Below are 23594 nucleotides of genomic sequence, written 5' to 3'. Positions count from 1 at the left end.
CAATATTGTCCTGCATAAATACAATGCCATTTTTAAATCTCCTTTGGGATTTTTTAAGCCTTGCCTGTACAACAGAATTTTCAAATCAATATTTTCTGCAAAAAACATACATACATACAAGGTATCAAGCCTACAACAAAAGTCAACATTCTAATAGAAAAGTTTCTCAAACACCACCCAAACACAAAACCTAGCAATATACAAAACGTATTGATGATGGCTTCAATACATGTTTACTGTGCATATAAACATAAAGCTGTGAGGCGCAAGTCACACAAGATTGCATTAAAAAATATATGTTACACATTATAGGGTTTCTGTACAATATAGCAATTATGTGGAACTGTCTGACTGCCTGTCTGCATTGCAACAGGTCAAAGTACTGAAAAGTCAAGTAGGAGGACATGCCCAACACACAGACTAAACATAAACCTAAATGTATTCTTCTATTCTGCAAAGAGTGGGAAATCCAGTGTGAGTGCGTAGGCAAGGCTGGTGAATCACTGCTGTGTGGCAAAGACAACAGAGAGAAAAAGCAAAGAGACAACCAGAGACTGTGGAGAAGGCCAAACAGGGCCTCTATCCACAGCATATAGGAATATCATACTGAAGTAGAGTTAATGGTAAACAAATATCAACAGTAATATGGAGAATGATCTTAGAGTCTTACCTGCCCAGCTGTATTTTCAATTACTTGCACCAGTGGGGTCCTTGTTGACATTTTTTGAAGACTTTAAGTTGCCAAAAAGGGGGAAGGAAACAATTAAACAAAAACGATTCTTCAGTGTCTATTGTACATTTAAAATCTGTCTAGCTGAGGGCAGAGGAAAATTTCCAGCAGAAGTCCAGCGCTAGCCAGCTAGCAGCACGACAGATAGCCCGTGAATCAACAAGTTGAAACCCACATCAGTGGCTAGCCGAGTTAGCCAGCTAGCTGAACCCAACTAGCAGCAACCGCACGTCCCATGTTTGTCAACAAGCACAAAACAGGAAAAAGCTAAATGTCTTCTTCAGCTTCGGTCTTGTTGTGAATACATTCAGTTTCCAGTTAGCAGTGCCAATTGTGACCAGGGAGCTACCAACTTAATGACGTTTTGGCCGGCTAGCTACTTGTGCTAGCACGAAGAAAAGTTGGTTGTATTGGACGAGACAAGGTTCAATTAGGTGGCTAGCATGCTAACCTGTAAGGTTGCTAACTAACGTCCGAGGAAGCGTCAACTGTCGCCCAAATCTACAACAAACGTTTACCAGAGTCGGTTTCATAACACAGTGTCGATGCTTTTGTGGCAGGGATGTTTCCTTTCAGGTTTGAAGCCAGGTCCTGGTTCTGCAAACTTTCAGGCCAAAGTTATTCCCGGCGAGGGCTCGACCTTCCTAACTCCCACAAAACTATTCAAAATGTTCCCAGCGAGATATCCAGGGTAAGGGTATCCAAAAAATAAAAGCACCACCATGTAAACTGGTCACATGGCAGGTGAAAAACACGAATTAATCTGTTGCGCTAGCTTACAGGCTGGCCAAAATTAGCCCATGTAGCGAATTGAGTGTTTCTTTCGAAGTAAAGTTAGCTAGTTAGCTGCTCCTCCTGCGGCCGCGGCGGTGCTGACTGCCACAGAGCAGCCCACAAAACTCTAAATCCACGGAAATCACCGGCGCTCTTCCTTGTGTTGCGTGATTGGAATAAGGTCGCTCAACAGTGCTGCACTGCAGTGTGGCGATTTACCAGCTCGTCCTGTCGTTACACCGACTGCTGTTATTCCCAAGACCCGCCGACTCAAAAAGGGATCATCAGGTTGTAAAATCCATTATTGGTATACTGGGGTTTTCTCGTTAGGAGGTGCGTGTCACGGTCGACAGGGGGAGAGAGGCGAGGAGCTGCGCCCGATTGCAGTCTATGCGCACGATCCTGCCCTGATACCGGAACAAGCTCGCGGCAACATGGCTGCTTGCACCACGAAACGATTAGAGAGGGAGGGGGTTCGTACTGCACTCGGCTCCAATCGGCTTTTTCCGAGCCTTTACTGTTGACTTAGTTTATTAAATGGCAGGTGCAGCAGGATATTCTGTGTACAACTTAAGTTTGAAAAGCAAAATCAATTTGAGATTTTGATTTTGAGATATGACATTGTTATGGGGTCCCCAGATATCTGCTTTGAATGCTTCAGAAGCAATCACAGCTGAGGCAAAGATGCATTTCAACAGTTGTTTTTAGGTGCAAGATTTCCAATTGAACAGAATAAACCTCCATTAATGGCATCTTGTCTAAGATAGTTATAGAAATTAAGTTTTTATTTTTTGTATTGTCAATTGTATGTTATTTATTATGTGTTGTGTTTTTACCTATGGTTTTTACTTAATCTTGAGTCTATAGGCCAATACAGTAATGATTGGTTGATAGAACCCCAGGGTCCCCAACAATAATCCACTCTTTTGACAGTTGCTTCTGGTCATTTGTGAAAATGTGTACAAATTAAATTCAATCTAAGTCTCGCTTTATTAATTAATCCTGTTGCCCTAATTTGTAAAGGGGCTCTATGTCCAAATCTAGTTCAAAATGTTAACCCTGGTGCCCTCAAACAAATGAATGTGTCAATGTTCATTGAAAGAATAGACTGAGGTCACATTTTAAAGACCTCATATCTCTTATTTTTGCTCTGCTGTTGCCCGTGGTGTCAAATATGTGTCTTCTTCGCACAGCTGTAGAAATGAAATTTGTAAAAATGTGTCCATAAATGTGACGGTGAGATGCTGACAGCTGGCACAGACATTTTTCAAGTTACTTAGCAACAGCCATGGACCGACGAAGAAATATGGCTTCCGTTAGAAGTGGTGATGTCTAAACTCTGTCAATCAGGAGGTCCGCAGAGACTAGTCACCGGTGTTCACCATCTGCACAATGCAAGGATGTTATGGAGAAATAAAAAAATAAATCAGGAAATCAAGGGGTATGAGAGGCTTGACTGGGAGAGCGTCCAACTGGCAGGATTTCCCAGTGAATCGAGGGAAAAATCACATCCCTGATGATGGAAGGAGTGCAAACGCAGGGGTACACGAACACTGTTATAGGAGACAAAAAACTCAGTTTTCAGTGCATTGAACAGTATTTATATAATAATTAATATCCTGTACCAGAGGGAATCACTGGGCCTTTCTTGTAACTTATCAATCATTAAACACTCACACACTAATCCAACTGACTTGGCAGAATATGTCCTTTTTTTCTTTTTCAGTGTTTTGGAGCATATCCAGTTTGACGGTCGATCACAAGAGACCGTATTTAATTTTTTTATATTTTTTTTTCAGGTTTTTCATGAGCTGTATGAGTCTAGTTTTAATTAGTAATACTAAACCAAACCGTCATACAAAGCTCACCGACCTAATATAAAATATAAACAAATAATCCACCTTTAAGCAATCAGATCAAACCATACATTCATATATACTTTATTCCTTCCATCTTCTTTTTTCTACCTTATATTTTATTTATTTACTTCTAATTATGTCAATTTGTTATGGCTGCGATGTTTGCGATTTAACATGCTGTCCCTTGTTGTTATCTGTATCCTTTTATGTTCTGTAAATCCATAGCATCTGTTGTTCCCTTTGTATTAGTTAATTTGTCTAAATGATCTGCCTGAGTTTGCAGGAATTGTTGAAAAAAAGGGTAAAAAAGGAAAAAGGCTCTCGTCTCGGTTGTTGATTGTGAAAATGTGCGGAAGTGTCGCCACCTACAGGATGCCTGTGTATATTACAGAACACTATCTATTGAATTAAATAAACATATCCCACAGCCTATCGTTGAGAGACTACTTCCTGCTGTGTCTCGTAAATATTTGGATGAAAATGCATTTTTTGGCTGCCATACTTCTTCTGTGGAGGAAAATGCCGCACTGAGTGGGAGGTTAAACTGGAAACCGTTAATTGCATTTGATATGAGAGTATTTTTTAGTCTTATTGGATGAACATTAAAAGACATAGCATGCTTTTTATCTCCAGTCTCCTACCTCAGGCTGCCAACTGTATCCCGCCAGATTGAGGCTGTAATGTTATTTTTTATATGTGGCCAATCATTCCCCTCTGCCATCCTGTACAGCAGACTGTTGATGCATCACTAGCAGGCTGTCTCTGCAGCCTTTTTGCATTTCAACATGAATCTAGTTCACTCTGTGTTAATAGTATTGCCTTACAGTGCAGCATTGACTTGACTATGGAAGAGGAGACAATCAAGAGAAGTACAAAAAGAGTACAAACACACATAAAATGAATGAGTGTGCAAACTCTACGGATCATCCTTCTCCTGCTTTGTTCCATGGCCTAGATTGAAATCCTTTCTAAACCCAGCAAGTTAGCAGGTGCTGAGTCACAGCAGCGTGGGCTAAATTTGAGAACAAGACCAAAAATAGGCTGAATCTGTATAGACGGCTACAATCACCTTGAGAGCAAGAGTTAGTCATATCATACAATAAATCCTTATAGAAATATATAAAATATATGAATTATCTTTGCTGCTGCAGTGAATATTGTGTATACGTGCATGCTGCAAATATGGCTACTTATTTTATTTTTTTGAACATTTTATGTATAAATGGTTTAGCAGTTTTTGTTGTTTGTCATTTCTTGTGTGAAAGCTGCTATACTAAAAGTGTATTCACCTTACCAGCCACATTCATGTCCATTATCAGCCTTTCTGCAGAATTGAAGATAATCCTTCTTGAGCTCCATTTATCTTTTATTCAAATGTCTCCATTTAGCTGTGGCTCTTTGAAGAGAGCATCAGAGGGTGACATTAGCTCATGTTAGTGCTGGTTACCGGGCCAACAGGGATGTTATTAATGTGTCGTTCTGTTTTAAGTGTCAAACCTAGTGGGTCAATTATTCTGGAAATGGGAAAGCGTGTTCAAGCTGTGTTCACATGTGGCCTACTATCTTCTCAGGGATGGAATTGAACAGAAATCAAATTAGATGCAACTCAAATTCAAAATGAAGATAGTGAATAAAATAGAGTTAAGAAAATGAAATGTTTATTAAGTATTTTACAGAATAATAGCTGCAACATGAGTAGAGATTTTGGAAATGACAATACTGTGATTTTGAGTTTAACAAATTCAAAATCCAAATATATAGTCCCTGTTATTCATTTGTAAAGAAAAAACAATAAAGTTGAATGTATCAGAAATACAAAATATACATTTTACCTGAGGAAAACAACTTTAAACTATGTACATACAAAAATAGAATCATCTGAAAAGTTTTAAACAGAGATTATTGTTGTTATTATTTTTGAATCAACAGAGACTGAGATATAACTTTTCTTTGATGTTTGTTAAAGTACATTAAAACATGATAGCTACATCTGAATACTACAAATGTCCAAACTGTACCATTTTCAATCCCAACATTTTAAAAACCCTTTAAAAAGATAACGGGAAGAAGAGGGCTCACACAACAAAAAGGAAACGAAGACAATCTGAAGGAATATAAATAATAAAGGATGTGTGGAGGTGTACAAATAGCTGCAGTCAGGGAGTGATCACCTCTGACTCACGCTCTTCAAACAGCAGCGAGCAGATCCTCCACGGCGACCGTCGTCAGGTCGGAGTAGAAGTTTCTCTCGTTGTCTCCGCCTCCGAACACCAGCAGGTTTCTGCCGATGGAGCCCGCGTCCATATCCACGTCTCCATCCTCCTTGAAGAGAGCGTCTGTCTCCATGGTGACGATGGAGTGTCCCGCCCTGGGGAGGGACAGCTGAGGGAGCGTCGCCTCCGTCCAGCTGTTGGTGTCTGACATAGATCAAACAAAGAGACAAATAAATACATTAAAAAAAATCAAAACATACACGTAAGCCCTGTTTCATTATTCATGAAGTTAACTTAATTATTTGCTTTTCAGTCCATGGGGTCACTTCCTTTTTAAATTAAGTGACTTCTTTTTTTCCTTTAAGAAGTTCTTTTTTTTGAGCTGCCTCTCACCGATATCGAAGACGAAGGCGTCAGTGAGAGCGTTGTTCCCGTTGTAGCCTCCGTGGATCAGGAACTTTGTGTCCGAGAGCACTGCACTGCCATGCCAGCTGGAACACACACAGAGAGGTTACATTACATCGAAAATATATGAAAATAAGACTTAATATGGTTTAAAATGTCTTGAAACCAGTGCACAAATTCAAGACTTTTGTTGTTGACATCTGTGCTTCTGATACATCTTCCCCCCCCAACTGTGTGTGTTTTGCTGTACCTTCGTGGAGAGGGGGCTTTCCCAGATGTTTTCACAGCAGAGAACTCCATCAGACCTAAGCAAAACAAAAATATAATTGTTATTTTTACTATTAGGCATTTAGCGTAGTTTCATCAGAAAAACCACAGACCTCAGAGATTTACAGGCTTGAAAACCGGGAAAACTTTTATTTTAAAGCTCAAAATACAATGTCTATTCTTGGGAAAACCCAGTAATTCCATCTGTCTATCAGTGGATTCAACTCTCTCAATGTCCTGCATTAGAGACATTAACCTTGGCTATCAGAGGAAGGTATGATACCTTTTATAAAAATGGAAGAAAATACTTTTTGGAAAATGACTACTGTTAATTTGGATTCGTTTATGTTTTACTGGTATTATTATTGTATTTTATAGTTTTCTAAACAGTTCCTATGTTAAGTGTATTATTGCTCTTTTTATTTGATTTATTTTTTGGGTAGCTGAGTAAGATTAAGAAACCAGAGAGATGGAGTTGGGGGGATACATTTGATACATAATGTTTTTATACCTCTATCCAGATCATTGTGTCTTGTTTGTGCGTACAAATAAATGCAAGGCTTTTGCATACATTTCTAATAATACCCCGCTGTGCGGCTTACCGAGGTCCAGCATGTACATGTCATTATAGCAGACGGGGGTGTCCCATCCTCCAAACACATAGATCTTCATCTGCTGCATCACACATGCAGAATGGCTGGAAGAAAAACAAGGAACGAGGATGAGACGGGGAGAAAGGGATGTTGGAAAAAAGCATCAGCAGCTGTAATGGATCGAACCATCTTACCCTGAGCGGGGGGAGGGCTTGTTACCGGTCACAATAGGCTGGTACCAGATGGAGAGGTTGGGATCGAAGATGTAGAGCGAGTCGCTGCAACCGTCAGGCTCTGGGTTCGGACACGGGAAAACTCCGCCGAGCACAAACAGCTCGCCCCGAAACATGCTGCAGCTGTGGTAGGCCAGAGGAGGAACCTTCCCCTGAGCCTGAGGAGAGAGGAAGACTTCAAGAAACAGGACAGGCAGCAAAAAAAGGCCATATGGAGTTTAAACTAGCAACACACACCTCCACCATGGTCCACTTCCAGCTCCGTGTGTCCAGGATGTGGACGTCGTTGAACCATTTCTTGTTCTTGGAGCCTCCGAACACAAAGATCCGCCTGGAGTCCGGGTCGTAGACGGCGGTGTGGCCGATCCTGGCCTCGGGAGTGGGACCCTCTGCCAGAGTCTCCGCTGCCACCCAGGACATGTCCTCTGTTTGGCAGAGACAAGAACTCTTAGACATTGATCCACGGGAAATTAGACCCCTGCCAGATCTAAAACAGCTTCAAGGATATCTGTAGCTGTGAATGGTCCACAGACCTGTGCAGAGCTTCCACATGGGGTCCTTGCAGAACTGCATCCTGGCTCCCTGTCCTCCAATCAGAATCGCTGTCTGAGCGTCTATAGGACACAGAGTCTGACCCCAGCGGCCTGACGGGCTGACCAATGGGGCTGGCGGAAAACAAAAGATCAGGATAGATATAATATTTTAACACAGGACATCAAAGTTCTAACATTAAAAGGGACAAGAGACCTCAGATGGAAAAGACCCCACCACATCTCTCTTTATCTATAAAATGTTATAGTTGTTTCCTCCCTTTTTTGTTGTATAATTGTGTGTCTCTTTGTTGAGGCTTTTCAGACTTTGTCATTCTTGTTTTCCTTAAGGTTATTTTACACCTATTTTTGGTAGGGTATGTGTTTCTTTGGGATATTTTAAAAACAGGTGAAAGCTACATGGGCCAGTTCGATAAACCCTCCATGAAGCTAACCACTCTCCATGTTTTCAGTCTTATGCTAAGCTAAGCGTTTCCTGGCACAAGTTCCATATATGATGAACAGGTATAAGAAAGGCATTGAGATGTCTTACTGTTGGAAAGAAGGAGAATATGTGTATTTTCCAACTGTAGCTGTAACGTTCAAATACCTAGATGCATCACGGCCTGTCTAAGTTAAAGTTACAGAAAACCTTTGGTGGGTGGTGTGCACTAATGTACCAGGTATGGGACTGAAAGGTGAATAAACACAAGATGAAACCCATCTGAAATGGTATGTAATGTATATGCAGACTCACAGGTCTGTGTGGGAGTCTTGGCCTGCCTACTCTTCGTCCTGGCTGCACTCTGCGTTCTACCCACAATCCCCTGCGCCTCTCCTGCTCCATTAGCTGTGTAAAATGAAAATACATTTTATTAGAGGACACAGAGAACTCCTCCACACCAAGTGTCTTTAGCAATTATCATTACCAATAACACAAAGGGATAAATAATGCTTTCTTTACAAAGACTAGAATATACAGAAACAGGCATTAAGACAACTTTTTAGTGGCATTCCTTCTGTAAAACTATTTAACTTCATGAAGAGATTAAGAATGATTTTTGACGGATTTGGTTCACAGCTACATGGGCAGTTTTGGATTTGACATCAGGACAATTAATGCAATATAATTACACTTCTCCTTGCACAACATGCGGTCTCTTTCACCTGTCCCCTTAATCTTTGTTGCATCTGCTCCACTGCTGAATAGCTTCTGGGCCCTTTTAGATTGACCTCTGGCCTTTCTCAAAGGAGTGGTCTTCTCCACGCCGCCATTGGGACAAATGTTCTCCAGCTCCCCTGTCGTGGTCGTCTTATTTTCATCACAGTCTTCCTCTGACTCTCGCTCTCTCTTCTTGCCTTTGATCTCCCGGGCTGCGAGGGGAGCCACGATGTCCTGAGAGGGTCAACACTTGGTGTCATTTATCGTTTCAAATGCATACATTGTTTGAAATATGTGGGTTAGATTAAAAAACAAGAGGCTGAAATTAGCATCAAAAGACCAGAATGCAATGCAACAGACATGTTTAGCTTTGAAGGGGACATGATGATTTTTATGAAGTCCCAATCTGCACTGGTTTCAGCTCACAACAGAAACACCCACTGACTGTAAAAACTACTTGCTGAGAGGCATTCTGTTAAATGTAGAAAGAAACCTAAAGTTATTAAACATTAACAAATGTTATATTGACAAGTGTTAAGAAACATTTATTATATGTTTTAAATATGACAGCCGCATCTGGATATAAGATGTTACTGTCTGAATCCGTTCATTTCTGATGGTTGTATTGGTAAATATTGCATATAATAATAATGGTATATAATTCATTACCTTTGGTGTGTATTCCTTCACAGACATGATCTCTGGCTTGGACCAATCTGCTTTTACCTGAGGGGGGAACAAAGGATGCTTTAAGTAAAAGGTAGAGCGTTACAGTATTCAATAAGTCAAGTAACAAACGAATAAATAATTTGTTCAGCACCCGAGAGACTCCTCTTTGCTTTGTGATGGACATGATAAAAGGCAGTTTTTGTCTGTATGCAATTTAGTCCTGAATCTTAGGGTTTATAAACTTTATACCACATTCTATATATGGTTAAAATACAGACCAGGTTTCCTCCTTCCAGAGTGACATCCAATGTAACGCTGTCCGTCCAGGTCTCCTCCTCCCACTGCTCCCATGACAGACACCTGCAAGATGTAAATCAATAAATCAGATCATTTCAATTCAGATTGGAAATCATTGGAGGACAGCAGATGCAAGGGACAACCAGACACATTTACTGTAAAAAGTTATTAGTCAGATTGTAATTAAAAGGGACATGGTCAGAGTCACCCTACTTGTTATACGGGGTCAGTTTCCCGATAGTGATGGGGAAGCGGTCAGCGTCGTTGAGCTCCGCGTTGACGCAGACACGCTGCCCCCATGGCCCGCTGCTGAACAGCACCACCAGGTGGACATTTGGTGGAACTGCAACACACACCCTGCACGACCCTTCAGGGCTATCACGGCGAAAAAGATATAAAGTCATTATTGGGTTATTTTTGCTTCAATATGGGGCGTTATTATCAGCATGAAGCTACCAGTATTATTCTCTTTTTACACAGTTTTACTAAAATGCAACATATAAAAAGGTGTATGACGTTTATATAACATTATTTAACAACTATAGAGGTGCTGTTCAAACCGTTCAAACACATTGAAGCTAACATACACAATGTTCTAAAGACAGCAACAAGCTAAAGATGTTAACACTAATGTTATTAAAATCATTTCGTTACCTCAACAGCCTCTGAGGGGGACCGTTTACTCCGAAAACCGCATATATTCCGAAGTCCTCCATCTTTGTTCTGTCGTCCAGCAAAGACGTTTAATTGTCAGAGCTCTTATTGCTATGCTTCTTTATTTTTGCACAAGTTTAAGTAACAAAACAAGGATATGTCTGTACCTTCCTCTGTACGGCATCTCCCGCCACTGATGTGTGTACAATATCTAAACTCCGCGCGAGTTCTCAGTAAACAATTGGGAGCGCTTGTTTTATTGCTGACTGTGTCTGTCGGGTGAAGTCTGCGTTGTTGAGCATTCAGCAGATCTAAAAACCCGCCTATGCGGTGCACGCTGATACTACAATCGAGCATACTTTAGGTTGCAACGCACTAGCCTCAAGCCAATGAAAGCCCTGCATTCAGAACCGCTGCCAGACGTCACGAAAAGCTGCGTTCAAGAGCACTTGTCCCTCAACAGTTTACGTTGCATGGTTTGCACTGCTTTTAATTCCGTTTCTCTTGTTGTTTTTTTGTAAAACTTAAACTTATTCAACAATGAATGGCAATTTGTATGAATTGTTTTAAAATGTGGGTGTATTTATCTGAGTTGTCTTTTTGTTCAATCCTTTTCTTGCAGATGTGCAATATTGTTGGATATTTCATTGAACAAACTTCACATTTCATTCTTTTCTGACAGTCTTTGCTTAGATGTCCTTTCGTTAGACAGCCAAAGCATATTCCTTGTGCTTTTAAGCAGTCAATCTTTTCATTGTGAGATTTGTTGTTCATCTTACATGTTTCAGAGGTGTGTTCTCCTGCACAAAATACACAGCGCTTCTGAACAGTAATGCCTTTATGGTCTGATTTTATGTTTTGGAAAGGTTTTTTTACTCTTCATTGACTCCTGGGCTTGTCACAGTAACAAAACGACTTCCCTTATAACCATGAGCAGGCTTATTGCTGGGTGATTTGTACACTTTAATATCCCTTTTTGCCATGACAATGCGTGCATGCTTTTCAATGAAGTCGACCAATATTGGAAACTTTGCTCTTGTCTTATTGTGTTCATAATATGCATATGCAGTTGTTCTCCACTTTTCCCTAAGTTTAAATGGGAGTTTCATGATCACATTTTGATGTGCTATTCATTTCATCAAAAAACTCAACATCTTCCATTGTGTTGCAACATCCACGAAGAAAGATAGCATAACGGTACGTCCACACAGCAGCTTTTCAAAAATCTTGAAAATATTGCTTTGTATGTCGGGGGCGGGAGATTCATGTGATTGGTTGTTGGTCGCGTTGCTCGCAAAAAATCCCCAAGCTTTCAGACACGCCCAGCTCCAAGATTTTCAAGATTTTTGAAAATCTGCTGTGTGGACGTACCATAAGAATGCGGTGCCTTTCTATCTTCACTCGTTAAAGCATTCCAGTTCAACATTTTGTCCAAACAAGCTGCTGCGATTAAGAGTTGATGTCCATAGTCTCTTGGAGCTGTCTTTTGGGCAACTTTTGACCAAGTTTTTAGCTTGGCCTTCTGTATACTGCTCTAGAAAGAACAGCCTGTCTTTGTAATTGTCAGTTTTATCTTCTATTGTATGTTCGAACATTCTGATGAATGAAAGGTACTGTAATGGATCTCCTTTAAAGATGGGTATTTCTCTGGATGGGAGTAATGTTAAGCGTTGCTCCTTCATTAGCATTTCAGTGATTTAGTTTTTTCGCTGCATTACTTGAATAAAGTCATTGCTTTCTGTCCGAGAGCTTTGTCTGACTTGGATGGAGTGATGCTGCTGTGCTGATGCTGCTGTCCTTGTTGTGGGCCCTGGTTGTAATACTTGGATATGACCACTAGGGGCTGCATGACTTGAGTTCATTGAATTGAAGTATATGAAACTCTTTTTATTATCCTTCTCCACAGGTTTGCCTTGGTTCTCTTCATCCTGGATATCATCATTTTCAGCTGGCTGACCAGTGTCATGCTGCTCCTCCCCCACACGAGGGTCAGGGTCAGAGTCATCATCCTCAGAAGCTTCCAATGTTTTAATTGTGGCTGTTGCAGCATCAATATCAGCTCAGGCTTTTCCATTTTAGCTCTGATATTAGCTTTCATTGCTTCCAGGTCAGCTTCTTGTTTTTCAAGTGAGCGTTTCTGTGATAAGGCAGCAGCGTGTGATATGAGTGCAGCTCTCTCTGCCTCTGCCTTTCTTCTTACTGATGAAGCTGTTGAAGATGTATTGCTGCCACTAGAACTTTTACCTTTTTTGCTTATCATGCCCACTGATATTGCTTTATGTGGACTTGACATAAGTGCAGTATGAGCCATGGTCATTTCTTCATCACATCTTGAAACTCATTGAAATATGCAATTTTTGGGAGATACCAGTCAACATGATCACTTTCTTGTTCTTGCTCTGACAGCATTTCTTGCACTGAGTAATGTGAGTTTGAAAACTCTTTGGAGAGTATTTGAAAAACCCCACGACAACCTTGCATCTCAATGATATTCCCATAATCAATCATGAGTGAATCAATCTATTTTTTTTCCTTGAGACGTGACCCAATTTCGTTTTTCTTTTTTTAATTAACTGCGCCAGTTTAGCTAATCTAAAGCCTTTTCTGTAGGTCTTATTGGTCTGACGTTATGGGGGTTATTCCCTATCTTTATTCAAGAGCGTGGTATTTAAATTTGAGAGCATACTTTATGTATTTATTTCCCTCAAACCCTGTCCTCGCACTCAAATAGTGCCTGCTTGCACTTAGATTTGCTCTGCTTCTTCTCAAACTGTACGCTATACTATATATTTGTTCTGCTCTCAGATTTATTCTGTGCGCGCTCGAAACTTTTGTGCAACAATCCTGTCAAAATCCCTCAACCAATAGGAGGTCCTTGCGGGTGCGTTCGCTTTACTTATTACAGCGTCCCGTAAGGGCGGTTACTCTTTGGTTTATAAACTCCCGCCCTCCACGGCTTTATAACATAGCATGTACTGCACTTGTTTGATTTACAACTTTTTTTGGGGGGGGGGGGGGGGGGGGGGGGGGGGGTGGTTAAGCACAGTTAGTACATGTTTATAAAACGGACAAGTCAAATCAAGCAATCTGATGTTTCTTAGCCGTGATATAATGAGCGTATATCCAGGGAATAGTTGTTGTTACTTTTCACAAATCAGTATCCCTCCGCGTCTGAGAACCGTTACAACTGTTACATTACGTCCGTCACGAAACTAACTAACTAACTAACTAACTAACTACTAACTAACTAACTAACTAACTAACTAACTAACTAACTAACTAACTAACTAACAAAGCTTAAGATGGACACATTTAAGGTTAACTTCGACCTCCGGGGTGGCCTTACTATGGAGGAGTGGATTGAGAAGTGCCTATCTCCAGAAAAAAAAGCACCTAATTCGCTATCTGTTATTGTTGTTGCATAGCAACCACCTCGCACTATGTTCTGTGCAGAAGGCAACGGAGGGACGATTTTATTTTATTCCCGGGCTGATTTTTAGCCCCAGTCCGCCACTGCACACATCAATAGTCTCCTGGTGGTCATACTACAGCAGAGAGTTTGGAAGAATATGCTTTTGAATTTTTTTGGTGAATATTTATAATGTAAAATCTTCAATAAATATGGCATCATCTTCAATAACTTTACTATTATACAGTATATTTCTACCAAACTCACCACACACATCAATAGTCTCCTGGTGGTCACACTGCAGCAGAGAGTTTGGAAGAATATGGTTTTCAATAATCTTTGTGAATATCTATATTGGAAAATCTTCAAGAAATATGCTACCAAACTCACCTCAGACATTAATGGTCTCTAACTTGCTAGACTACGAAAGTGTATTTGAAAATGTATTTTAATGATTGTTATGTTATTTTAAAAATAAAGTATATTGGTAAGTATACGAAACTGTCAAACAGGAGACCCCTTAATTTTAACCAGAAGCTATTGAAATGTAACTCAAAAGAAGATCTCCTCTTTATTCATAAACCTTAACATTGTTTTATTGTTCTTTCATTAATTAACTTACAGACTGAATATATACATGGTATCACCTACATCAAAGCAAGATCCATCAAAAGTAGAACAGTCTTTTAATCTTCAATAAACTATAGACATCACACACATTGATATATTACATATATATGTTACTCATACAGTATGTTATATATAAATTAAGACATGAAACAACTTTTTCATTAGCTATGAAACCGTCAAATAAAGTTAAAATGGAAAAATAAAACATTTCAGGCTTTTTGATTGATTGATTGATTGAAACGTTTATTAACAGCTTGTATATTGGGTACAGTACAGCACAGCTCAAAACATACAATTGTTAAGGGGATGCAGACCAGAGAAAGACTTTCGTCTTGTTTACATCAGGGTCCCCCATTTCCAATTCATCATATCATTTAAGACATATAAGACATATTTGACATACAGATGGCTTATTTACAATTTACATACGTGGTTTTTTACATACAGATTGCTTATTTACAATTTTCATTTTAGATTTCGTTCTAATACATCCTAACCGGACATTTAAGACATACCAAGTCTACAGATATACAGTTAGTAACAGAGTCTAAAATGCGAGTATATACATAGATGGGGGGGGGGGAAGCTGTCCATTGAACGACAGGTTGAGATTTGTACCATTACCGGGGCCAGTTTTGCAATGCTCTCCCCCGAAGGTGCTCTTTAAGAGAGGTTTTGAAGGTAAGTATAGTTTTACTTTCCTTTACAGTTGTGGGAAGAGCGTTCCACCTTGATGTGGCATAATTGCGAAACGTGTATTCCCCCTTTTTTGTGCCAAATCTGGGTTTCACATGATTTGTGGAGCTCATCTATCTTATTGTACAATGTTAATGAATACATCTACAATCTAATGTCTGACATGGAAAACATCATGAACATCTGTGACTAATCTGTAAGGGAAAATACATTTAACATCTTAATTAAGAATATAACAATTTAAAACTATGGACAGGTGATTATTAATCATTACTTCAGTTGCCCAAAATCTTTAGCAAAGCTTTTTTCTTTTTAAATAAATATTCACCAAAATTATTCAAAAGCACATTCTTCCAAACTTCTTACTGTAGCATGACCACCAGGAGACTATTGATGTGTGTAGTGAGTTTGGTAGAAATGTACTGTATAATAGTCAAGTTATTGAAGATGATGCAATATTTATTGAAGATTTTACATTATAAATATTCACCAAAATTATTCAAAAGCATATTCTTCCAAACTTCTTGCTGTAGTATGACCACCAGGAGACTATTGATGTGTGTGGTGAGTTTGGTAGACATAAGATGTATAATAGTGATTGAATATTATTGTATTATCTTTTTTCGGAGTTGCACTTTGCAGACGGTCCCTGAGCACTCGTTTCTTCTCCGGCTGCAGATAGAGACCAATGTAATGTGTCCATGGCTTGAAGGACGTCACGGCACGTATTGGCTTTTTTTGATGAAAATGTGATTGTAGTTCGTTGTCAACCGGTACTTAGGAGTGCTTAGGAGACGTAATTTGTGTCTGAACAACGTCTTGTTCATGAGTTATTGATCAGTGAAATCCGAATAATATCGTTCTAACTTTACTGGACTCAGTTACTTGTGTTGCTTGGCCTCCGATGGTTAGATGATGTTGCGATGTGTTTGCTCAAAATGAAATAACAAACTTTTGCACATGCAACAAAGAATAGGCCTTTACAATATTCAAAAGAAATAAGCACAACTCAAATACATTACATTACATTACATTGCATTTAGCTGACGCTTTTGTCCAAAGCGACTTACAATAAGTACATTCGACCAGGAAGACACAACCTTGAAGAAAACAGAATCATATAAGTATATCAGGTTTCATAGAGCCAAACATTTCAAGTGCTACTCAACTGGCTTTAGGTATAATAAATAAAATAACAAACAACGTATTCTTTCTTTCTTGATAATGCGTATATAACTTCATAACTTAAAGGGTACTTGTACGATTTGTATGTGTACGTGTACGGTTAAAAACTGTTCCTCGACGGCGTCTCTCAACCATGGATGTATTATAATAAGAACTGGATACAGCGTGGGAGGCGGGGCCTCATTCATTCTTATTAGAGTTGCTCATTAGCGCATGATGATAAAATCATGGATGTATAATAAGAAGGTTTGGAGGAGGAAACAGAAGTACTAATAAAGAAGTTAAGCAATCCACCCTCTGATTTTTTTTATGAAAGACAAAATATGTTTTGCTGCTGCCTTCAAACGATATGAATGTGCTTTAGAAATGTATAAGCTTATGGTTGTTATCCCACAGCAGAGATGGGAATTAAGTAAGGTAACCCTGTTGAGATATTGGGGGTTTCAGCGGGTGTTTCCTGAGCACAGCAGCCGGCCCAGTCGGTGCAGGTAGAGCAGCGGCTGCAGGTAGCTACAGCTGGCGGCAGCAGCCAGACCAGAGGTCCGGTACTGACACTTCATCACAACAGCTGAAAACCTCCCCTCCATCGTCATGGTGATGATGAGGGGGAGGTAGTTGAGAGAGACGACGGCCTGGATGATGACAAAGGTCACAAAGGCTTTCTTCTTCATGGAATTCATCTTTCCTTTTTCCCTCGGCTTGCTACCTCCAACTTCCTTTTCCTTTTCCTCCGCCCTTCCTTCTTCCCTCTCCTCCATCCTCACAACTTGTGAAGACGGGGGAGTTTTTTTTAATTCTCTGAGAACATACAGGGTGCAGAAGGTGTCTATGATGAACGTAGGGAGGAACACCAGGCACAGGGTGAAGATGGAGCGCTGAACAATAGAAGAGATCGCCAGGATGATGTAAATGCACCAGCAGACACCCAAACATGGCCACCTGTACCCACGCTCCTTGATCCTAAAAGAAGGGGAAGTAGGAAGGAGCACAGGTATTGATGTTCTACAGCACTTCCAGAAATTCATCAGGTCCGAAGATTGTTCCTTTTGTTCAGGTTCATCATGTTCAAATAATCATCTTTAGAGATATAAAGATGTGTACACATCCACAGCTTTTTATAAAGTAATTACCGAAGACATAAAATGAAAATCAGGTGTCTTTCTTTTGAGATAAATACATTTGATAAAAGAAACAAAAGAAGGGCGATTTGGAGAAATGTTCGACTTCTTCCAGATTTCTACAGATAACATTTCCTGAATCATTCTGAATTTGTTATCATACCAGTCCTCTATAGACTGTATAAATGGCCATATAATATATAAACGCCATTAGGATCTCCAACTGTTTCTGTGATGGCGTACCTGAAAAAATCTAAAATGACAGTCATTATTTTTTAACCCTATAACCCATGTTGTCAATCCAATATCTCACAATAATTCAGTGTCCACTGATAAAAAACGTCAGATTTTTTGCATATTCCAAGGGAAGGTGCAAAGGTTCCTCATAGTAACACAGGCCATTTAACAACAACATAAATATACTTATCAGCTCTGATTCTCTTGCTTAAGTGAAGTCACAATGAATATGGTGTCATGCTATTACTCTAAGGCCCATTACATCTCTAAGGACATCATCATGTGTGTGGTCTTACCGTAGATAGAGGATGGGTCGCACCACAGCGACGTACCCCTCCACACACGACAGGCAGAGCAGCAGAGGCTTCATGATGAGCACCATGGAGGACAGGAAGGTCACGACAGCCAGCACATTAACACTACGCCACAGCCAGTGATTGATAAAAAACAGAGGAAAAGCCATGAAGAACATCAGCTGGGCGACGGTCAGGTGGAGCGGGAATAAGTCTGCATGAAGGACACCGCTTACCTTTGACCTTTGAATTGAGCAAATAATAAATCATTTATTTAACCCTTTTTTTATTCCCTAACTAGATCAAGTTAAGGTTTTACATGCTATGTCACTGCATAAAACATATTTACCTTTGGCCGAGGATGTGGAACATGAGCCAAAGGTTTAACGGACCACCAACGAGGAATTCAAAGCAGTAAGTGGTGAGGAGGATGATGAAGCCAGCAGAAGGACCCCCTAATTTGCCAGCACCATCATTGTCATCATCATAATAAGGATCACAGTCATTCCAAATATATCCTTTGGAGGAAAAAGAGTTTACAGTGGATCCGTTCATACTGCAGAGAGAGAAAGACATGGTCCAGGGAATGCATAAAAACTTCTTATTGGAGGATAATAAAGACAGTTAAACCTGGAGAAGGGTAATTTGTTCAGTGTTTATGTATTAATAAGTAGCTGTAACATACCTTTTAGTGTGAGTGGCGCTCACAGGCAGCTTGGTTTGCTCTTTAAGTTGCTTAAAGTTGATTTGATGGAAATTTCCACCACCTCAGACATTAGTAACACAAAAAATGACAAGATCAGAGATAAGAGAGCTCATATTGTAATAATTTTGTTTGAAAAAGTTAAGTGCAGAACGTAGAGGAAATCCATTGGGTTTCCCTGGTCCCTGACGTAAAAAAATAATAATGAGACACAAGGCTACTTTACATTATGACATAAAGAGGCATTAAGACAAATCTTAAAACAATTAATACAAACTGCCTTTCATTGTTGAATCCTGTATAAGTTTAAGTTTTACAAAAAAAAACAAGAGAAACGGAATTAAATATGATGAAAGAATAATTAAAAGCAGTGCAAACCATGCAACGTAAGCTTTTGAGGGACAAGTGCTCTTGGACGCAGCTTTTCGTGACGTCTGACTGCGGTACTGGGCTTTCATTGGCTCGCTTGAGGCTAGTGCGTTGCAACCTAAAGTATGCTCGATTGTAGTATCAGCGTGCACCGCATAGGCGGGTTTTTAGATCTGCTGAATGCTCAACAACGCACACATCCCCCCCAATATTCAGATACGCTCAAAATGTCCCCCCCAATATATAGCCTAACTGATATAATTTTTTTTAAATAAAATTGCTATTCTATGACTTTTTTATTTTGGCTATTTGTATACTTGAAAATCTTTATTTTCTGTTATTGTGAACTTCACCAAAATGATATATTCTTTTCATATGTAAATTGGTTCCGCCTTTGTTTGTTTATGCATATCTTTATTTTGTACCCGGTGGGTGTATTTAGCTGTCGCACGTCCGAGTCCAGCTTCAGTTAGCGTTGATGCTCCAAGCAGGTCAGTCATGTTTTAATTTGCCCTCCATCAGTTCTGGTATCTTTTTCTAGTTAGCTCTAAAGTAATCTATATTATTTTCTTTTGTAATGATAATGTTAATGAACCCTCCGGTTTAGCTTCTTTGTGTAAATAACATGCAGTTCTGATGTTAAAACGAACTTTTCAGGAATAGTAGCTAGGGGAGTGATTAGTCAAATATGCATAAAGAAAAAGTAAATCTGTTTACAGTTCTGTTTCATATGGGTGTTGAGAGATGTATCCATAGATTTAGTCCCTAATTGTGCACCAGATTGATGCATTTAACTTCAACATTTAAAAAAAAAAATCTTCCCGGGGGAGCATGCCCCGGGCCCCCCTACTGAGGTCCACCACCTGCCTACACCCCCCGTCAAATTGTCCCACCCATATTGAGGATGCTTCCTACACCTATGCCTGAGACACAGTTTCGTGAATATTGTTGTTTTTATGGGGTTTAACAGGTTTTAAAGTATCCCATGTGTTAGTGAATTTTTATAAATTTTCCTTTAGAATAGCAGGAAATTAGTATTCAAATTTTAATTGAATTTTTGGTCCCCCCCAATGTTGACTCCATGGTTACGGCCTTGTTGTACACACATCAGTGGTGGGAGATGCCGTACAGAGGAAGGTACAGACATATCCTTGTTTTGTTACATAAACTTGTGCAAAATAAAGAAGCATAGCAATAAGAGCTCTGACAGTTAAACGTCTTTGCTGGACGACAGTACAAAGATGGAAGACTTCAGAATATATGCGGTTTTTGGAGTAAACGGTCCCCCTCAGAGGCAGTTGAGGTAACGAAATGATTTTAACCCTCTCCCCACACACACACTCTCTCACCAGTCTGCAGCTCCGACCACAGTTCTCCGGTTCCACTCTCCACCAGGAAGGTTCTGCTGTGTCTGGATCGCCTCAACTGCTCCCTCGCTGCAACAAACATAAAACATACTTCAGTTTTTTATTTGGATAGGATGCTGCACATGCTCTTGTGTGAGATGATTTGGGTCAGCACATCAGTTCACATTGTTTTTTAGCTTCAGCAGGCAGCTGTTTTCAGCCATACAGTTTGAAGCCTCCTCTATGCTGTGCAGTTCTTCAGGGGCAAAGCAAGGATTTCTGGGTCCCTCAGGTTAGAAAATGAGTTATTATCCCCCAAAAACAACGGAGGCGTGTGTCGCAGTGGGTAGAGCCTTGGTGTTTGGATCAGGGGGTCACAGGTTCAAACCCCACTGCAGTCAGCATGTCGTTGTGTCCCTGAGACACCTAAAATTGCTCCTGTGGGGATTGCCCACAGTACTGAGTATGTAAGTCACTTTGGATAAAAGCGTCCAACAAGTAACATGTAATGTAATGCTCTGGGCCCTTTCTAATTCAACAACATTTTGATGGACTCTATTCAGCTCTGGGACCCAAGGATCATTACCACCTTTCACCATTGCCAAGATCCAAACAGTCTGCCTGTATAAACAAACTAAGCTAGTGTTTAATGCCATAACATAAACTTTCAACCTAATGAGGATGAATGCTTTTAATCTATACAACATAATGTGTGTGTGTGTGTTAGGGCTGCTCAATTAATCGTATTTTAATCGCAATTACGATTTTGGCTTACAACGATTATTTATTTTATTTTTGAAATTATTTTTGTATTGGTTTTTCAGTTGAATTATACTTAAAGTTCAGGGTAATCAACTGTTAAAAACATACTGTTAACATTTTTTTTTCAATAAATGGATGTTTTCGAAGTAAATGGATAATCGTTTTTAATAATCGTGATATCAATTATTGACCCAAATAATCGAGATTATGATTTTTGCCATAATCGAACAGCCCTAGGTGTGTGTGTGTGTGTGTGTGTGTGTGTGTGTGTGTGTGTGTGTGTGCGTGCGTGCGTGCGTGCGTGCCTGCCTGCCTGCCTGCCTGCCTGCCTGCTTGCCTGCCTGCCTGCCTGCCTGCCTGCCTGCCTGCCTGCCTGCCTGCCTGCCTGCCTGCCTGCCTGCCTGCCTGCCTGCCTGCCTGCCTGCCTGCCTGCCTGCCTGCCTGCCTGCCTGCCTGCCTGCCTGCCTAACCCTATATTGACCTTCACTGTCCTCACTGTCAGACGGAATAGCCCTAACAGCCTGATCGTGTCCCTTCTGCCCATAACATGTTTTGGGGTCCATTTCCTGTAAATATTAGGGATGGTAACGATTAATAGAATATTCGAAATTATTCAGGTATTAATATGAATATATTACTTAGTTGATCAAATGGAATAATTCAATGTATACAACAGTGCCATAGCTAAGTGTGTTAGGTCTAAAGGTGTGTTTTGCTCCGCTCACCGGTCCCTCACAGCGGGCAGAGCTGCAGGTGCTGATCTCTCTCTCTCGTGTCCGGTTATACTTCACTCGCGTTTATGTCCAAATCCATCAGAAAACCAAGTTATGTTTTAAGCATGAAAGCTATGGCCTATAGCTGTCAACTGTTCAAACTGTGATCACCAGTTCAATACATTTGACAAATTCGACTTGGTTTCTATACTTATTTGAACCTGTATTTATTTATTTTTCCAAATTAAATATATATATTATTTTTTGTAACTTTTTTGTAACTTTTTTTTTTTTTTATAGGATATTTCGGTTAATCGGTTAACCGTTGGGGGTCGAATATTCGAATATACATTTGCTTTCAAATTCCTATCCCTAGTAAATATCAGTAGATGGTAAAATGGTCAAGTAAAAACATTGACTAGGTTTATCATTTTACAGCTGAGCACATTTGCACACTTGCATGATATTGCCTGGAAAAAAGAGGTCTAAGTGGCACAGTGTTGCCCTGAGGCAACGAACAAAAAAACATAGTTTTAGCTAATTAATAAATACATAATAAGTCTTTAAACAATCAAATATACTTCTTTACGTATTCATGCATATATTTTTTATTTTAAGTTGTGTACATTTCTAATATGTTATAGGTAAATGTATCTTACCAAGTGGTGGCCCCGAGTCCCCTGCAGCTTTGCGTGCAGAAAAGACCCAGACAAAATGCCACACCCATTTAATTCCCTCATTTTATTGGACACCAGCATGTCAGGTGACATTGTGTATATTTAAAAAAATAAAAATATTTAGAGGGCCAGTGTGAGGTCAACAAAAGTGGTTTGTTGCCTGAGGGCAATGTATTGTTAGAGCCAGTATTTTGATTTTATAAGAAAGGCCACCTAATTGTGACGTCTGTCGTCAACGCACTATAAAGGACTACATTTCCCACGTGACTAAGAATAAGAATAAGTGAGGAATGAATTTAACTTCTGTTAGACAGCCATATGCCATACATTTTTGCATACATTCACAGTAAATATGTATTCAGTATGATAGCTGTCTAACAGAAGTTAAATCCATTTCTCACTTATTCTGACAATGTACTTAACCCCAAATAAAAGAACCCAATACAAAGTTGTTGTTAAATAATAGTGAAGTCACGTTGTAATAACAATAACTCATCTCTCTCGAGTTTTATTTTTGAGCTTTGCCAAAAGCCACTGTGTCAAGTGTCCATCTTGGGTTGCCGTCCGGAGTTGTCCAATATGGGGGACCATCTCGCACATGCGCAGTACCGATCGGGCAGGGGGATACATCCAAACAGATTAACTTTTTCTTTCAACATTTATTTGAACAGCAAGTGGAGGCAAAAGTGACTGCACCCAAAACAATAAACCAAGCCTGCTAAACTCAGTAACAGAATGTGGGCAACACGTTCTTCTCCACAGCCGCGCGACCTCTGAGTCAGACGTCACTTCCCCCTTTTCTATCCTACGGGTACAGTCGTACAGCCATTCCCCCTGAACCCTGTTGTAACAACATAATACACTTTTTGGGGATGCAGCTTGGGATGTGAGGACATGGCTTAGAAAGGGTGTGTCGCCTTCTGTCCTGCCAGTGTTGGCAGGACATTAATTAAAATGTCGAACTCGGACTTCATTTTAAGGACATTTCGGCCAGGGGTGTAGAGCTATATTTGTTTAAGCACCGGATTGGCAAAACAGGAGAGTGTGTGCACCAGTCTGCCTTGATCTAT

The 23594-nt window shown here is 40.0% G+C and overlaps 3 protein-coding genes across 24 annotated transcripts in view; all 3 read right to left on the bottom strand.

Annotated features, from left to right (window-relative positions):
• mark2b (MAP/microtubule affinity-regulating kinase 2b) overlaps window positions 1–1944 on the bottom strand; it is a 51614-nt gene extending 49670 nt beyond the window's left edge. For 11 of the 21 annotated variants that reach the window (XM_034219497.1, XM_034219752.1, XM_034220128.1 and 8 more), the window contains exon 1: window positions 671–1943. In XM_034219497.1, coding sequence (XP_034075388.1) covers window positions 671–721 — 51 coding nt within the window. In that variant the 5' untranslated portion in view covers window positions 722–1943. Of the gene's footprint in view, window positions 1–670 lie in introns of all 21 variants that reach the window. The other 10 variants (XM_034220211.1, XM_034220572.1, XM_034220721.1 and 7 more) reach the window with 2 other exon arrangements.
• A 3055-nt stretch (window positions 1945–4999) lies between these two features.
• On the bottom strand, window positions 5000–10658 carry krcp (kelch repeat-containing protein). Of its 2 annotated transcripts, XM_034240081.1 has the most exons (13): window positions 10387–10658; window positions 9946–10107; window positions 9714–9795; window positions 9436–9492; window positions 8772–9000; window positions 8362–8454; window positions 7608–7739; window positions 7312–7499; window positions 7036–7232; window positions 6851–6945; window positions 6232–6286; window positions 5970–6067; window positions 5000–5780 (listed from the first exon to the last, which is right to left on the bottom strand). In XM_034240081.1, exons 1-13 carry the CDS (start codon window positions 10446–10448, stop codon window positions 5551–5553), a joined length of 1680 nt encoding a protein of 559 aa, XP_034095972.1. In that variant the 5' UTR covers window positions 10449–10658; the 3' UTR covers window positions 5000–5550. The 2 variants fall into 2 exon arrangements, with proteins under 2 accessions (XP_034095972.1, XP_034096004.1); XM_034240113.1 differs by lacking the exon at window positions 8362–8454.
• Window positions 10659–15140: 4482 nt separating this feature from the next.
• Window positions 15141–20475, bottom strand: LOC117562950. Its single transcript, XM_034241062.1, has 5 exons — window positions 20376–20475; window positions 18640–18721; window positions 18304–18510; window positions 17958–18080; window positions 15141–17266 (listed from the first exon to the last, which is right to left on the bottom strand). Exons 1-5 carry the CDS (start codon window positions 20473–20475, stop codon window positions 16750–16752), a joined length of 1029 nt encoding a protein of 342 aa, XP_034096953.1. The 3' UTR covers window positions 15141–16749.
• Window positions 20476–23594: the final 3119 nt, after the last annotated feature.

The sequence above is a fragment of the Gymnodraco acuticeps genome, unplaced genomic scaffold (genome assembly GCF_902827175.1).
Source record: "Gymnodraco acuticeps unplaced genomic scaffold, fGymAcu1.1, whole genome shotgun sequence".
Classification (NCBI taxonomy): domain Eukaryota; kingdom Metazoa; phylum Chordata; class Actinopteri; order Perciformes; family Bathydraconidae; genus Gymnodraco; species Gymnodraco acuticeps.
This window is presented reverse-complemented; position numbering and strand designations above follow the sequence as displayed.

Excerpts from the sequence above, each read along its gene's own strand:
- LOC117562950 (XM_034241062.1), bottom strand. The coding sequence starts at position 20,475 with ATGTTTGTTGCAGCGAGGGAGCAGTTGAGGCGATCCAGACACAGCAGA. Across the intron at positions 18,081-18,303 it reads TTCCACATCCTCGGCCAAAG|TGTTAATGTGCTGGCTGTCG; the intron begins GTAAATATGTTT and ends GCTGTGGCGTAG. Across the intron at positions 17,267-17,957 it reads CGACCCATCCTCTATCTACG|GATCAAGGAGCGTGGGTACA; the intron begins GTAAGACCACAC and ends CCCTTCTTTTAG.
- krcp (XM_034240081.1), bottom strand. The coding sequence starts at position 10,448 with ATGGAGGACTTCGGAATATATGCGGTTTTCGGAGTAAACGGTCCCCCT. Across the intron at positions 7,500-7,607 it reads CATGTGGAAGCTCTGCACAG|AGGACATGTCCTGGGTGGCA; the intron begins GTCTGTGGACCA and ends TCTGCCAAACAG. Across the intron at positions 7,233-7,311 it reads GGAAGTGGACCATGGTGGAG|GCTCAGGGGAAGGTTCCTCC; the intron begins GTGTGTGTTGCT and ends CTCTCTCCTCAG.